Source organism: Maylandia zebra, linkage group LG4 (assembly GCF_041146795.1).
Source record: "Maylandia zebra isolate NMK-2024a linkage group LG4, Mzebra_GT3a, whole genome shotgun sequence".
NCBI classification, from domain to species: Eukaryota; Metazoa; Chordata; class Actinopteri; order Cichliformes; family Cichlidae; genus Maylandia; species Maylandia zebra.
In genome coordinates this window covers 29,806,450-29,821,767 of record NC_135170.1, presented here as the reverse complement: position 1 = coordinate 29,821,767, position 15,318 = coordinate 29,806,450, and the positions used below count along the sequence as shown (strand labels likewise).

At 45.6% G+C, this 15,318-nt stretch overlaps 1 protein-coding gene and 1 long non-coding RNA gene across 3 annotated transcripts in view; one reads left to right on the top strand and one right to left on the bottom strand.

Annotated features, from left to right (window-relative positions):
* rnd2 (Rho family GTPase 2) overlaps positions 1–1,901 on the top strand; it is a 33,699-nt gene extending 31,798 nt beyond the window's left edge. Inside the window, exon 5 of the mRNA XM_004552339.3 lies at positions 772–1,901. Coding sequence (XP_004552396.1) covers positions 772–1,041 — 270 coding nt within the window. The 3' untranslated portion in view covers positions 1,042–1,901. The remainder of the gene's footprint in view (positions 1–771) is intronic.
* A 4,349-nt stretch (positions 1,902–6,250) lies between these two features.
* LOC143418400 (uncharacterized) lies at positions 6,251–11,480 on the bottom strand. Of its 2 annotated transcripts, none has more exons than XR_013098398.1 (3): positions 11,239–11,480; positions 10,818–11,161; positions 6,251–6,278 (listed from the first exon to the last, which is right to left on the bottom strand). It is a non-coding gene; the product is annotated as an uncharacterized LOC143418400 (long non-coding RNA). The 2 variants fall into 2 exon arrangements; XR_013098399.1 differs by lacking the exon at positions 6,251–6,278 and adding an exon at positions 10,412–10,422.
* Between the last annotated feature and the right edge of the window lie 3,838 nt (positions 11,481–15,318).

Below are 15,318 nucleotides of genomic sequence, written 5' to 3'. Positions count from 1 at the left end.
TCTGATCATTAAACAACAGATGAGGATATGTAGTACTGTAATGAAGGCAGGGGCTCAGGGGTTTTCAAATTAAATTTGTGTCTGATTTGATCACGAGCAAACAATTTACAATTTCAAATAACTCAGTTATTGTAAGTTTACTCAGGGGTAAGCTCTGGTACCTAGTGTGAATGTCTTCCCTGTAAATAGCCTCATAGACCATATCAAAACTGGCCCAGCGGATTCCCATCCTTTTGTTTTACTGCAGACTGAGGAGTCAGCATCTACATTATTCATGCTTCAGTTGGAGGAAATTCATTTATCTACAGACATGTTCAGATCGCTGGCTTTCAGTCATCAGTTTAGATCAACATCTATATCTCAGAATTGCTGCCTCTTTTTTGGGGGACATTTAGTTTTCTGCTGTTGAGCTATAGTGTCTGCTTGTGCCAAGAAACAATGAAGGATGGAGTGCATATGGGGATATTTAATTTTCTTTTTGAAACACTGAAAAAGGACATGAAGGAAACTTATGTCTTACACGACCTCTTAAAGCCTGAGGAAACTAATGAAAAGCCACTGTTGAGAGATATTCAGGATTTCACATACAAAAAAAAGAAGAATGCACAAGTACTCAAAATCACGAGAGGACAATGAATGTTAAGAGGATTTACACCATATGATTTCTGATTGTTAAAATGATGCGTGTTTCCCCTGTCTTCTTCTTCTTGTACTTTCAAATTTAGCTTTGCTTCCTTTTTCATTTCTTCTTTGCCCGTCTCCATGTTCCAGGGAAGCACGATAGCTCGTCAGATGGGAGCGGTGGCGTATGTGGAGTGCACCTCCAAGGTTTCTGAAAACAGTGTTCGGGATGTGTTCCACATCACCACCTTGGCGTCAGTGCGACGGCCGCACAAGCCGCAGCTAAAACGCAGCAGCTCCCGCAGAGGCCTGAAACGAGTCTCGCAACTGCCCCTTCCACCTCTGCCGGGTCGGACTGAGCAAATAGACCAGGCCCCGGCCATGAGGAAGGACCGGGCCAAGAGCTGTGTGCTCATGTAGAGACCTATCATTACAAATATATATATATATGTATAAACACAGAAATATATATATGAAAGAGAAAGTCTATTTATTATTTGATGCTTTTTTTTTCTCGTATTTTCCTTTTTTGCACTGCAGAGGAGTGAGAAAAAAGAAACACTGCACTGTGGAAACAAATGCTTTGGATTTCTTTCCTTTTTGTTGCGTGTGTGCATACTTTATAAGCTGTTTACATATTTGTCTTGTTTTGAAATTATGGCAAATTGGACTAAGCCTCTGGACATGAGGAAGCTGTGATAGTGGATGTGCTGTCTAGTCCCTGGAATTAAAGTGGAATTAATTTCCTGAAACGGCTCTAATAACAGGGATGGCACGGCGGCGTATTGACGGAGAGTGCGCGAGTGCGCGGAACCATGTTGAAGCAGAATGTCTGGAGATGAAACAAAGGCAGTGTTGTCCAGCAGACATGCGGAGTCGTTGTTTAACTTTTCTGCCTGACACTGCTTCCTGTTGCCATGGATGAGAAAAACCTGTATGTACGGTAATGCTGGAAAGGAATTCTAGTGAATGATGGCAAATTAAGAGCTTAAAATTAGATTTTTTTAAGACTGAGTGAAGAACCATGAAGGTGTGTGCGAGCATAACTACCACAAGTGCATTTTAGAAGCAAAGTATCTGATTTTATTTTGCTCATTTAACAGCATTTTCCTCGTCAGCTACATTCATGCCAATTGGATTCACTGTAATGAATGCTATTGTTGCTACTTTAAATATGTTTCTTTGTGGAAGATAAGTGGTAAAATGTTAGGGCTATTTTGTTGTACTTTGACTAAACTCTAAAATAAAGCAAGAGCCTGCCTGTATTGGGGAAAATATCATTTTTGGCTGAAGTTTCTTTCCTGATCTTTGTTATTTAAATGCCATCGCAAATCTTAGACTGTATGCTCATCACAATGGAACAAATAAATCATTCAGAGTGCTGAATTTTTGCGTAGTTAAACACTTCCACGTGCTTTCCTCTTCCAGCCTTCAGAAATGACATTTGTAAGCTAACTGCCCATTTCTTGTGTTAATGCCGTCTCTGTGCTCTCATGTTGCCCTGCAAGATAAACAACATTGCAGCCAGGGGAGTGAGTCAGTCCTTCAAGGTGTTGTTCACACTATGAAGACCTCTCAGCTGGCACAAATAAAATTGAACTGCACTGCAGCAGCACCAGAGCACTGATGTGCTGTTGTTTAAATGACTGACTCAATACTGTTTCAGAAGCTTTAGGTGAGATGATGCGTGAGTTCTTCAATCAACAGAGAGCATCCAGCTGATGCTGGGACTCCAGATACTTTAAAGTTTTTGGGGGTTTTTTCTATAGTTTGTTCCTATAAAAGTCAGCTGGTCAGTTCATTTCTGGCAGCAAGACCTGCAGTCTTGAGAAGCCATTGTATTATAACAATTCTTAGGTGGAGGTGAGAGTCGATAAGCCTGTAAGTCACATCATTCAAGCAGCAAGTAAAAGCTTTGCCTTTATAACAGCTGCTGTTTCCCTGTTAGACATTAAACAATAGACAAGATGAGCTCCACAGACGGAGTGAATGTCAGAGAAGCTGGATTAGATAATAAGAGAAACAAGCCAAGACGTAAAAACAAAAAAAGTGTAAGGTGTGTGGGGGAAGTGCTAAAGGATTGGGTCGCAAAAATATTTTGAGTATTCAAAGTGATAATGTCTTGCCAGGGGTCAGGCTATTTAAAAAAAATACATTTCAGCTACACACACAATACCTATTTTGAAGTGAAACATTCCTCTTTGGTTAAATTGCCCTCAGATCATGATTTTTTTCAAAAACAGTAAAATTGAATGTACCGTTACCGCAGTTTAGACGCACCAAATTCTGTAATCCCCGTACGTCAGTCAGTGACAGCTGGGCTCTGCCCCAGACTTTGCTGCTGGCTAAATTCATACCTCTCTACAGATCCTATTGGCAGATCTCATCACTGTTAGTTGCTTTAGATGACCCAGAGCTGCTGCTCCATCTGCAAAACACTTTTCAACCTATCTTAACCCAATATCTGTGCTGTGTCTGATATGGCATGTCTGTTGTTGTTGATGTCTGCTCAACTCTGTGTGGGAGTCCCAGAAAACAGCAATACTACCAAATATTACCAATACCTGTAGATGAAAATGACACTTCTTTTGACTAAAGTGGTCCTTACTGAATTACTGCTATTTTGTATACTTTTGAGTTATTAGTATCTCTGTTGAGGCAAATTTGTGTTTAAGGCGAAGATTTTAGTAAAGCCACTTTGATGCCCCACAAAGGTGCTCGCTTAGAACCGCCCACATTTCAAGCCCCCAAGGAAGTAAATATCTCATTTTTAAATATTAGAGAAATAGAGCAGAAAAAATAGAAGTGGGGCATTGTTGGATGGACACAAGAGTCACAGAATAGCTGCAGAAAGGTGTTGCCCAGGGCAGGAAATGAGCAATGGAAATAAGGCCAGCACACACAGTGGGGGCACAAGACCTGTTGTGCCCCTACAGTTCAGACTGACACTTAAGAGGATTAGTATTATGGTGCCGATGTGTGTCTATCTGTGTTTGGGTGTGTGTGTTTAATGGGGGAGGGGTTGTGGGTATGGTGGAGGCACTGGGCAAAATCATCTCAGTTGCACTGGCCCACATTTCCCCATCAACCTGCATATCCATCAAAAAAAGGCAGCCATCCATACATTAATACAGCCTGTACATGTCATCTGGATGAAGGCAAATCAACTGCTGCTTTGTTTGTGAAATTAGACTCCCATTGCAGTTTATCTTGACAATCTACTCCCACTCACACTCAGGTTTATTACTGCAGGATGTCTAGCCTCAATTTCAGCAATCTGATCAGCCATTTGCCCTTTACCGCTGAGACGCCAGGAGGATTAGAAGTACCTTTGTGGGTTCATGCTCTGATTTTGCATTCTTGAGTTTCTCTTCTCTTTTCCGATATTCCAAGCAGCTCCGACGAGCACAGAGAATCCAGTCATCTTATCCTCAAATGGCCAGAACTGACGTCATTCGCCCAGGAAACAAACAATTGTAGATGTTCTTGGCTAATTACTACAATTTGCACTTTAGGTCCACAGAAATGTCAGCATGAGAAAGAGAGAGAGCGAGCGAGAGAGAAAGAAACAGAGTGATTGACAAATATGCACTGAGGAGGGATGATGGAGACCAAAGGAGACAGAGAGAGATGGTACTTGGCCTGCCTGCTGATAAAAGGCTACAGAGCAGAGGCACAAATTGCATACAGTCATGAGAGGATTTGTAATGAGAAGCAGTATGTGACCAAGCTGAACTCACACATAACCTGCACACACACACACGCTCATACACATATTCACACAAAACAGACACACACAGAAAGCCAGCAGAGATAGTTGACATTCCACATTCATGGCACGGGACTTGACCATCAGTGTACTGCATAAGCAAATACTTTTAACAGCATATTAATCTGATGGCCTTTCCCTTGTTGCCTTATAATATTTTCAACTTTATTGTTTCCTGTTTCCCAGCAGATAAACTCCTTAACGTAGAGGCAAACCTTGACCCCTCCCTAAGGTGGTTTCGCAGCGAAAACACAGACTGTGGAGATTAATTAGCCTACGGTTTAGTGCTTTCTGCACTAAAGTGCTGCTAATTAAAATGTGTGAGTGTGCGCTTTCAAATAGTTTGCCTGTGTGTTTGTGTGTGTGTATATGTCTTTATCTGTATTTGTCTGAATTTACATCTGGGACAAGACTGATATTACAGAGAAAAAAATTTAATGCCTTTCAACATCAAAAGTAAAACAGGGACAGATTGCCTGATAGGAGTAATTGATATTTTGTGGGTAATGTTTTTCCATCACCGGTTCTCAGGTGGATGAGCACAAATTTCCCAGAGGGATTAGAGATTGTGTGTGTGTTGTTTGTGTGACTGAGCTGTGCAAGAGGAGGTCTGATAAGATGAAGATGGGAAGGTTTGGCAATGATATTCAGTATCCACTGCTTGAGTTTTTAAATTGGAGTCCACAGACTGAGAGACATCAAGGAGGGCATCAATGGAGAATAAACCAGCTTTTATCCATGACTATGAAAAACAAATTTGGAGAGTTTATCAAGAAATTCATGGCCAGCTGATGTGGGCTGTGTTCTTCTCAATAGGTGGACTAAAAGTTAGACATCTCTGTAACTATTTGATAAATTGCCATGAAAGTCTCAACAGAATCCTAGAAGAGGAATGCCAGGAGGTCAAAACTTTCGATTATCCTGTGAAATAACCCAACAGCTACTTAGTGTTACTCCAATTGCATCCAAATGTCTTTAATTAGTGCCCCTTAGAGAAAATTGTAGACCTTTGATACACGATTCAGTTAATTTCTTTTAAGCTAGTACCATCATTATTAGCTTTACTCTTTTTAATTTTTTTTCATTGGCAAAGGCCGCAGAAACAGACTAGAGGTTTCTGGCACAAATTCACCTAATTCCGGAGCAAAGAGCATAAAGTCTAATGGGGTCAGAGCTCCAGCAGCAGTTTACAGAACTTTATTTTTTTGACCAAAACATTTCTCTCAGAGATTGCAATATCATGACACAGATGGAAGACACAGAAGAGAAAATTAATAAAAAGCAAGACATTTTATTAGGCTATTGAAGAAAACACAAAGTCCAAAAACAAGCCAAGTGAAACCCAAAGCAATCACAGGAGTACACAAGGTAAACACACTGGAAAGTACAACAGCCGAGCGACAAATATTAAATAGAAGGCAGGGCTATTGATACACAAAGGGAGGGTGGAAACAGAAGGGTATCGAGACACAGCTAAATTAAATCTATACAATGAGACCAGGAGGGAAATATAGCTAAAAGCAATGGACAAGAAACAACTATTAAAGTAAAACAGGAAATAATACAAAGATAACTCTGCAAAAAAGTCACATTAGGAAGCATCTATTCTTTTCTGCTTATCCAATCCAGGTTCACAGGGTGGGGTATAAAACTTATGGATACTAACCAAGAGTTCAAGACAGAAAACCTGTCACGGAAAAGAGGGACCCAGGCGCGGTTCTTGCTCACAGAAACACAGTGCGTTTATTTACAGTGAAACAGACAAGTCCAACAATCCATTCAAAAGTGCAATTTTCCAATCGTGCTCGTCCCTTGCTCCCAGTGCGTTCCGTGTAGTAACTCCCTTCGTGTGTGTGCGCTCCCCAACTCGCTTCTCCGCTCGCCCCTCCTGGAGGAAGAAGGAAAATCCAGCGTTAGCCACACGCTAGCCGAATAACACACTCACACTGCTCGCACAGACTGTACCAGTTCGGAGTAATAATCCCACGTCGACTGTCGCCGTGAGTCCAGGTTAAATACCCCTTTCTAGCCTGGAGGAATGATTACCAACCACTGGTCAGGTAATCAGCTGCAGGTGGGCCGGCAACAGCGAAGGGGGACTCCCAATGACGACAGTCGCCAGGACACGCCTCTCCCACGGCGCGCACTTCCGTAAACAACCCCGAGGACCAGGGAGGGAGAAGCAAACACATATACAGAAAACATAAACACAAGCAGGGTCGTCCGGAAAGGGCCGTCCGACCGTGACAGTACCCCCCCTCTAATGGGAGCCTCCGGGCGACCTGGCAAACTTGTCCGGATGCCGGCGGCGGAATTCTCTCACCATGCGATGATCGAGAATGGCAGACCGCGGCACCCAAGAACGTTCTTCCGGACCGTACCCCTCCCAATCCACCAAAAACTGAAAGCCCCTACCGCGGCGCCGGACATCCATTATGCGAGTAATGGAATACGCCGGGGCGCCGTCGATAATCCGGGCGGGTGGCGGGGGCCCAGGGGGCGGGCACAAGGGGCTGGTCCGGACGGGCCTAACCTGAGAAACATGGAAGACGTTATGTACCTTCATAGCAGGCGGAAGGGCCAGCCGGACTGTCACTGGGTTCAGGACCTCCTGGATGGCAAAGGGGCCAAGAGACCGGGGGGCCAGTTTCTTGGACTCAGTCTGAAGAGGGATGTGCTTGCTGGAGAGCCACACCCGCTGGCCGACCTGATAATCCGGAGCAGGAGTGCGACGGCGATCCGCCAATGCCTTGTTCCGCTCGGCCGTTCTCAGGAGTGCTGTGCGCTTGGCCCGCCAGACCCGACGACAGCGCCTAAGGTGGTGCTGGACCGAGGGAACCGCCAGCTCTCCCTCAGAGATGGAGAGGAGAGGGGGTTGATACCCCAGCGACGCCTCGAAGGGCGAGAGTCCAGTCGCTGATGACGTGCTGGCGTTGTGGGCATACTCCACCCAGGCCAACTGCTCGCTCCAGGTCGCTTGGTTCGATGATGCGACGCAACGCAACATGGCCTCCAGCTCCTGATTGGCCCTTTCGGTCTGACCATTAGTTTGGGGGTGGAACCCGGAGGACAAACTGACCTGAGCTCCCAATTCTGCACAGAACTCCTTCCAAACCCGCGAGGTGAACTGAGGGCCACGGTCGGAAACGATGTCCTGGGGTATGCCGTGGAGCCGAAACACATGCTGCGTCAGTAACTGGGCCGTCTCCAAGGCAGAAGGGAGCTTGGGCAGAGCAATGAAGTGGGCAGCCTTGGAAAAACGGTCAATAATGGTTAGAATGGAGGTGTTACCTGCAGAGGGAGGCAAGCCGGTGACGAAGTCCAGGGCGATGTGCGACCATGGGCGTTTTGGAGTGGGTAACGGTCGCAGGAGGCCAGAAGCAGGCGAGTTGGTGGTTTTGTTCCGTGTGCACACCGGGCATGCCGCAACATAGTTCTGGACATCGAGAACAAGAGAGGGCCACCAAAACAAACGTCGTAGAAAGGAGACCGTGCGATTTTTACCTGGGTGGCACGAAAACTTGGCAGTATGTGCCCAGTGAATGACCTGACTACGCGCTGTGGCCGGAACATATAGTCTCCCTTTCGGGCCCGTGCCAGGGTCGGGCTCCTGTCGCTGGGCGTCCCTGACCACCTTTTCAATCTCCCATGTTAGTGCACCCACAATGCAGGTGGGGGGCAGGATGGGTTTTTCCTTCTCGTCCTCATTGGTCACGGGTGCGAACTGGCGCGACAACGCGTCTGGCTTAGTGTTCCTAGAACCGGGCCTGTAAGTAATGGAGAAGTGAAAACGAGTAAAAAAATAAGGCCCACCTGGCTTGTCGGGCGTTGAGGCGCTTGGCTGCCTGGAGATACGCCAGATTTTTGTGGTCCGTCCACACCACGAAAGGCTGCTCAGTGCCCTCCAGCCAATGTCGCCATTCCTCAAGGGCCCACTTGATGGCGAGCAACTCCCGGTCGCCCACGTCGTAATTTCTCTCGGCCTGAGACAACCTGCGGGAGAAGAACGCACAGGGATGCAACTTGCCGTCGATCCGTTGGGAGAGAACCGCCCCCACGCCCGAATCGGACGCGTCCACCTCGACGACGAAAGGCCGGCCGAGGTCCGCCTGGACGAGGACCGGAGCCGAGGAAAACAGGTGCTTGAGCCGATCAAACGCTTGCTGGGCTGCGGAGGCCCACTGGAAAGACAACTTAGAAGTTAGGTTGGTTAGAGGAAGGGCTACCTTGCTGGAATCCCTGATAAAGCGGCGGTAGAAATTGGCGAAGCCCAGGAACCTCTGCACCTCCTTGCGGGTCTTGGGAATAGGCCATTCCACTACGGCTTTGACTTTGGCCGGGTCAGCTCGCAAACGCCCCTGTTCCACAATGAAACCCAGAAAAGAAACAGTTTCCACATGGAACTCACATTTCTCCGCTTTCACAAAAAGGCGGTTCTCCAATAGGCGCCGTAGAACCAGACGTACATGGTTGATGTGCTCAGTCTGCGACCTGGAAAAAAAAATCAGAATGTCATCCAGATACACGAAGACAAAATGGTTAATAAAGTCCCTGAGCACATCATTAATCAGGGCCTGGAAGACCGCGGGGGCGTTAGTGAGACCGAAGGGCATCACTAAGTATTCGAAGTGCCCCAGGTGGGTGTTGAAAGCCGTCTTCCACTCGTCACCCTTGCGGATGCGAACCAGATGATAGGCACTCCGAAGATCCAGTTTGGTGAACAGGACTGCCCCCTGTAATAGTTCGAATGCCGAGGCCAGCAGGGGGAGTGGATATTTATTCCTAACAGTGATCTTGTTCAGCCCTCGAAAGTCAATGCAGGGACGCAGGCTCTTATCTTTCTTCTTTACAAAGAAGAATCCTGCTGCTAAAGGCGAAGTAGATGGGCGAATAATACCTGCGACCAGAGACTCCGTTATGTAGCATTCCATGGCCTCGCGTTCCGGTTTAGACAGACTGTAGAGCCGACTTGCTGGCAGGGGAGCGCCTGGGAGTAGGTCGATTCCACAGTCGTAAGGCCGATGTGGAGGCAAAGACAACGCCTTACTTTTGCTGAATACCTGGCCGAGGTCGTGGTAGTCGGCGGGCACCAAGGAAAGGTCGGGGGGTGAGGAGCTTTTCGCAGAGGCGGTCCCAGGATTGTCCGGGACAGCGGCAAGTAAACATTGTTCATGACACCGCGTGCTCCAGCCAGTTACACACCCTTTGGCCCAGTCGATTTGGGGGTTGTGATGTTGGAGCCAAGGAAATCCCAGTACCAGTGGGGTGTGGGGGGCTTTGAATACCAACAAACTGATTTTCTCAGAGTGATTTCCCGAAATAATGTGTAATCTCCTGAGTGCGATGTGTGACGGAGGCTAGATGGCCGCCATTTAAGGCTGAGACCTTCAGGACCTCTGGAAGGGGAAGTAGGGGCAGGCCTAAGATGTTGGCTAACTCCTCGTCTAGGAAATTTTGTTCAGAACCAGAGTCAATGAGTGCGCAGCAGGAGTGAGTGAGGGAATGAGACATTAATTTAGCAGGGCAGCTGAGGTGAGGGAACACTTTTGTTGTGGCGCCCGCCAGTATCCCCACAATTACTGACGGGCCGACTCTTTTACTCGGTCTGGGCCGGAGTCAACAAAATGTCCTCTTTTTCCACAAAGAAAGCACTCACCAGTCCGTTGTTTGCGCCCCAGTCTAGAGGAGGAAAGCTTGGCTCCGCCGAGCTGCATGGGTTGCTCTTCATCCCCGTGTTGCTCCTCCTCACTTCTCCACATCAGAGTAGGAAGGTCCCTAGATGTACCCGTGCCCCCAGCAGGCCGCCGACCATCCCCGGCTCTTCTGCCGAACTCCCGCATGTGGTCGTCTAAGTTAATACACACATTGATTAGAGCAGACAAAGCTTTAGGCAGTTCCTTGGTTGCTAACTCACGCTTAATATTCTCATTAAGGCTGTTGAGGAAGGCTCCACGCAGTGCTTTCTCCTCCCAGCCCGACTCCTCCGCCAGGATCCAGAACTCCACGGAAAAGTCAGCAACACTCCTACCTTGCTTCAGAGAAAACATGCGATGACCTGCAGCATCCGAGCTAGCGCCTTTATCAAACACACAGCGAAACTTGCTGAGAAAGACGTCATATGACACAGAGGGCTGGGTATTTAAAACTGCCTGAGCCCATTGAAGCGCCCGCCCAGTCATAAGTTGCACCAAATAAGCGATTTTAGTAGAATCAGAGGCAAAGGCACAAGGTTGCTGTCTAAACACAAGAGAGCATTGCGTCAAAAAACCCCGGCTCCTCCCCAACTCGCCATCAAATTTTTCGGGTGCGGGGAGTGAGTACTCCCGCTGCCGCGGTGGAGGTGAAGGAGGAAGCGGACAGGCTGCCGCGGCTTCCAGCGAAGGGGCGGGCTGCGTTGGAGCCGTATTAGGTGAGGAAATCAACATACCTTTAAGCTCTGTCATGGCTTGCAGAAGCGCGGTTTGTTCCTTTGAAACGTGCTTCAGCATTTCCTCGTGTCGCTCCAAAACCTCCGCTTGGATAGACAGCTGGCGTGAAGCAGAATCCGCTGGGTCCATGGTGGTGGGATTATTCTGTCACGGAAAAGAGGGACCCAGGCGCGGTTCTTGCTCACAGAAACACAGTGCGTTTATTTACAGTGAAACAGACAAGCCCAACAATCCATTCAAAAGTGCAATTTTCCAATCGTGCTCGTCCCTTGCTCCCAGTGCGTTCCGTGTAGTAACTCCCTTCGTGTGTGTGCTCCCCAACTCGCTTCTCCGCTCGCCCCTCCTGGAGGAAGAAGGAAAATCCAGCGTTAGCCACACGCTAGCCGAATAACACACTCACACTGCTCGCACAGACTGTACCAGTTCGGAGTAATAATCCCACGTCGACTGTCGCCGTGAGTCCAGGTTAAATACCCCTTTCTAGCCTGGAGGAATGATTACCAACCACTGGTCAGGTAATCAGCTGCAGGTGGGCCGGCAACAGCGAAGGGGGACTCCCAATGACGACAGTCGCCAGGACACGCCTCTCCCACGGCGCGCACTTCCGTAAACAACCCCGAGGACCAGGGAGGGAGAAGCAAACACATATACAGAAAACATAAACACAAGCAGGGTCGTCCGGAAAGGGCCGTCCGACCGTGACAAAACCAGGCTCAGAACTGCTTGCAAAAATAAAAAAAAATGCTCTATATACTAAAGAATGGTCTAACCTCTTCTCATTAGCCAAAGATGCCATATCAACATGGTTAGTATAGTAAAAAAAATATGAAAATGAATGAATGAAAATGAGAAATACCATAGGCTATATCTCTCATGGCAGCTGTGATGAATTAATCTGTCAGAGAACCTTTTCCACTTTGCTGTCCAGTAATTGTTAGAGAAGGTGGTCAGGATCAGTCGCGATGAATAACAGTTTGTTTAGTGACCACCAGCTTCAAACCTGACCAATCTGCAGCCAGTCACAGAGCCAGCCTTCCTAATCAGCTTTATTTCGTTTGTTGGTATCACCAACTCCAATGGTGCTCCCTCAACAGACCACTGCACTCGCCACAGCTGACTGATCTCCATCATTTTTCACCACACACTTTGCCAAACACATAACCTCATGCACCTGCTCATTTGTATTAATCTTCCTGTTCAACCTGTGGTTGATGTTGGCATGCAGTTGGCATGCAGTTATGGTTACTTACTTCACTATGTCAGCATCCCCTCCCAGTAAAAACACAGGTCATGCTGGTGTCCATTTCAATCATTATCTCTCTGGTTTTATTTTCAGAAGCAGATGATTCCTCCAAGGCTACTCCATAATATCATCCCCTCGTTCTCTGTACTCCTTATCTATCCAACCATTGCAGAATAATCAGAGTAGGTGGCGTGACTGAGAATTGTACTGAGAGTCTGAGATGTACAAGGTGAACATGAATGGAGACAGCAGAGTCCCTTGTGGAGCTCCTGTACTGCACATCTCCAAATCAGACAGAGCACTGGCCCATCTCACATACTGTGGCCTTTCTGTCAGGTAGTCAGTAGTGCATGATGTTGGATGTTTTTACTGACATTTCCTGCAGTTTCTCTCTCAGTAGCTGCAGGTGAATCATGTTAAATGCACTTGGGAACTCAAAGAAGGTGATCACCTCACTTCTCCCGCTGTAACTATCTAAATGTGACTGAGCTCTCTGGAGCATCGACTCTCAGATTTGGTCTATATGGAAACTGCAGAGAGGCCAAGACAAAACATAAAAACATCTAGGTGGGCCAAGATTACCTTCATCACACTATATGCTGGCAAGCACTAATTACTCTTTGAGCACACACACCTTCAAATGTTCCAGACTCAGGATGTAAATGTTACTCAGGATGACAGACAGCTGGCTAGCACAGATACTACTGCAGTTTATCAGTTTATGCCTGCGTGTAGTGCAACAATGCAGGTGAACAGTTTATTTAAATAGTCTCTCGTCTGTTTGTGTCAGCTTGAGTGGGTCAATAAATCCCAACACAACCCCCCCACCCTCCCACCAGCCACTCCAGGTTGGAATTGTCATATTTGCTGCAGGGTGTTTCCCATTTACATAGTGACACATTAGGGAGATGCCCTTTAAGCTGTTCACTGTTTGGCCACCGAGCAGCTTGAGTGGAGCAGCTAGGGGTTTAGTGCATTAATAAAGGCCATGTCACTGTCAATCTCTAAGGATGGGGAGAGCAATATCTATTTAATTCTGTCAAATGGAGTAAGATCATTCACCTATCACTGCTACACTGCTTCAGTTTCACCTGAAAGAGATCAATATCTTCTTATAATTGCTTTATTTTCATAGTTTAGTCAGCCAGCTCATGTAGAAAATATAATCAGAGCATAAAAGTAATTTTGGGGCTGATTAAAATCTATAGTGAGGATCAGCAGAGATGCTTATGGTGAGCAAAAGCAGAGAATACATAACAAGAAAACACATTACAAAAGCTTGCACATGTTTTTCTTTAGGGCCTTAAGCTGTCACACCCTCTGACTCACATACTGCACAAGGGTACGCAGAATGTTTACTATAGAAAGTGGACTATGTCCCACATGCGAGTCGCACAATGAATGGAATTTACTTATAAGTGGATTTTAAAGTTTGCAGCATTTTTATGTCTAGTAGTTATGAAAGGGAAAATGTTAAAGGTGCCAGATGTAAAAAGAAAAAAAATGGGTGGGGTTTCTTGTTTTTCTTTAATTTCTGCGGCACATGGACATGGTGATGTCTTCCTTCTTCAGATGTTGTGCAGCAGCATAGAAATTATCCAACAACCAACCAGCATGATTTTCTGTTGTAGGAGTTACAGGATTTCAGCCTCTAGTCTTCAGTGTCATCTACTGGGGTAGGGTCCGTTGTAAGCGATGTAAAAAGCAGAATAAGAGCATAAGATCTAATTGGCTGGGTCTACTTTTACTCCTGCTCGCCAATGGTGCCTGTAACTGTTTGAGGTATTCTTCAGCACAAAAAATTTTCAAATGTAAGTGTATGATGACTGAATTAGATACGAGCATATGCTGTTGCATTATCATCATCAACAAATATATTTAAAAATCCAAGTAAACAACAGCTGTGTAAACAACAATCAGTGCTAAAAGAAATTGGGACAAAATGTGAAAAAAATCAAGCGACAGTGAAGTCCAGATTTAATTGAGCCCATATGTGACGAAAATACAAATACTAAACACAAATACTTTGACTTGTCAAGAAGAACACTCTTGCTCCAGTTTCCTCTCAACTTGTTATCCACACACAGTGAAGGAATATAGCCAGAAAATAATGAAACCAGATTGAAATAAAAGACCAGTCATTATTTTCTCAAATGTTTTAAACTGTTAAACTTTAAGCTGTTGCTTAACAAACAGTTTTACATAATCCACCTTTAGTCTTATTGGCCTTCAATCTAATGCACTACAAAGCTGCTTAGTAGTTTAGAGACACTGGTAGGGCTATTTTGTTTTTCTACTTCCACAGGTAGATAAAATGAAAATGTCTGATCAATAGTGTAATCAGCTCACTATATTTCTGCCATGAAGCTTGTCAATAAATTATGTTGGAAAAAGAACAGCAATATTAAGGCATAGCAGAAAGTTGGAAATAAAACTTTTGTCCTTGTTGTTGCCCTCTTCAGTAGTAAGTGCTAATTAATTTTGATATTTAATATGCAAGAAAAATGGCATTGCATTCAGCAGTCCTTATGATGATATTGTCTAAGTTTAAATTTTAATTTTATTATCTTCAAGGTTAAAACAGTCTTTCATATACAGCCACAAAAAAAAAGGCACACCCCCCCCCCCCCCCCCCCCCCCCGCCCCCAGAGAGAGACAGATATAATTAAGATAGATAAGGCAGCTGCTGAACCCTGCAGCACATAGTCACATAGCTAAATGCAAGTATTGTCAACCAATCAAATATAATCTTCAATGATGTTTAAACTAGGGATGAAGTGGTTGTGGCTTTTGTTGTGGAAGATGTGTGTGGTGAAATTATGCTGACGTTAACAAAAGTGCAGATGATGTGATTTAAAACCAATTTAACCGCATATCTTGTGATTTGAACACACAATTATTATTGCTGTTATTCCACCAACATTGATATGTAATAGAAACATGAGCCACGCATAGCAGATGTAACCATTCAGAGCACATTTCTGCAATTTAACAATGGAGAAAACATAACACACAGCATTTAAAAAAATACTGATGGCGTTTGAGGGAATTTTTTACTGAGGTACAGAAAAAAACCAGTCACTTGCAAAATTTGGATTTAAACACTTCTGAAGTTATTCTTTTTTCAATACTATACCTTTGTGGGCCCCATACACACACTCATGCAGACCTCACACATCAACCCTGAATCAACTAATCCAATCCTTGCAGGCCTGGATTGGTGCGAATGCTGCCACTCATTGGTCGCTGAGCATCCA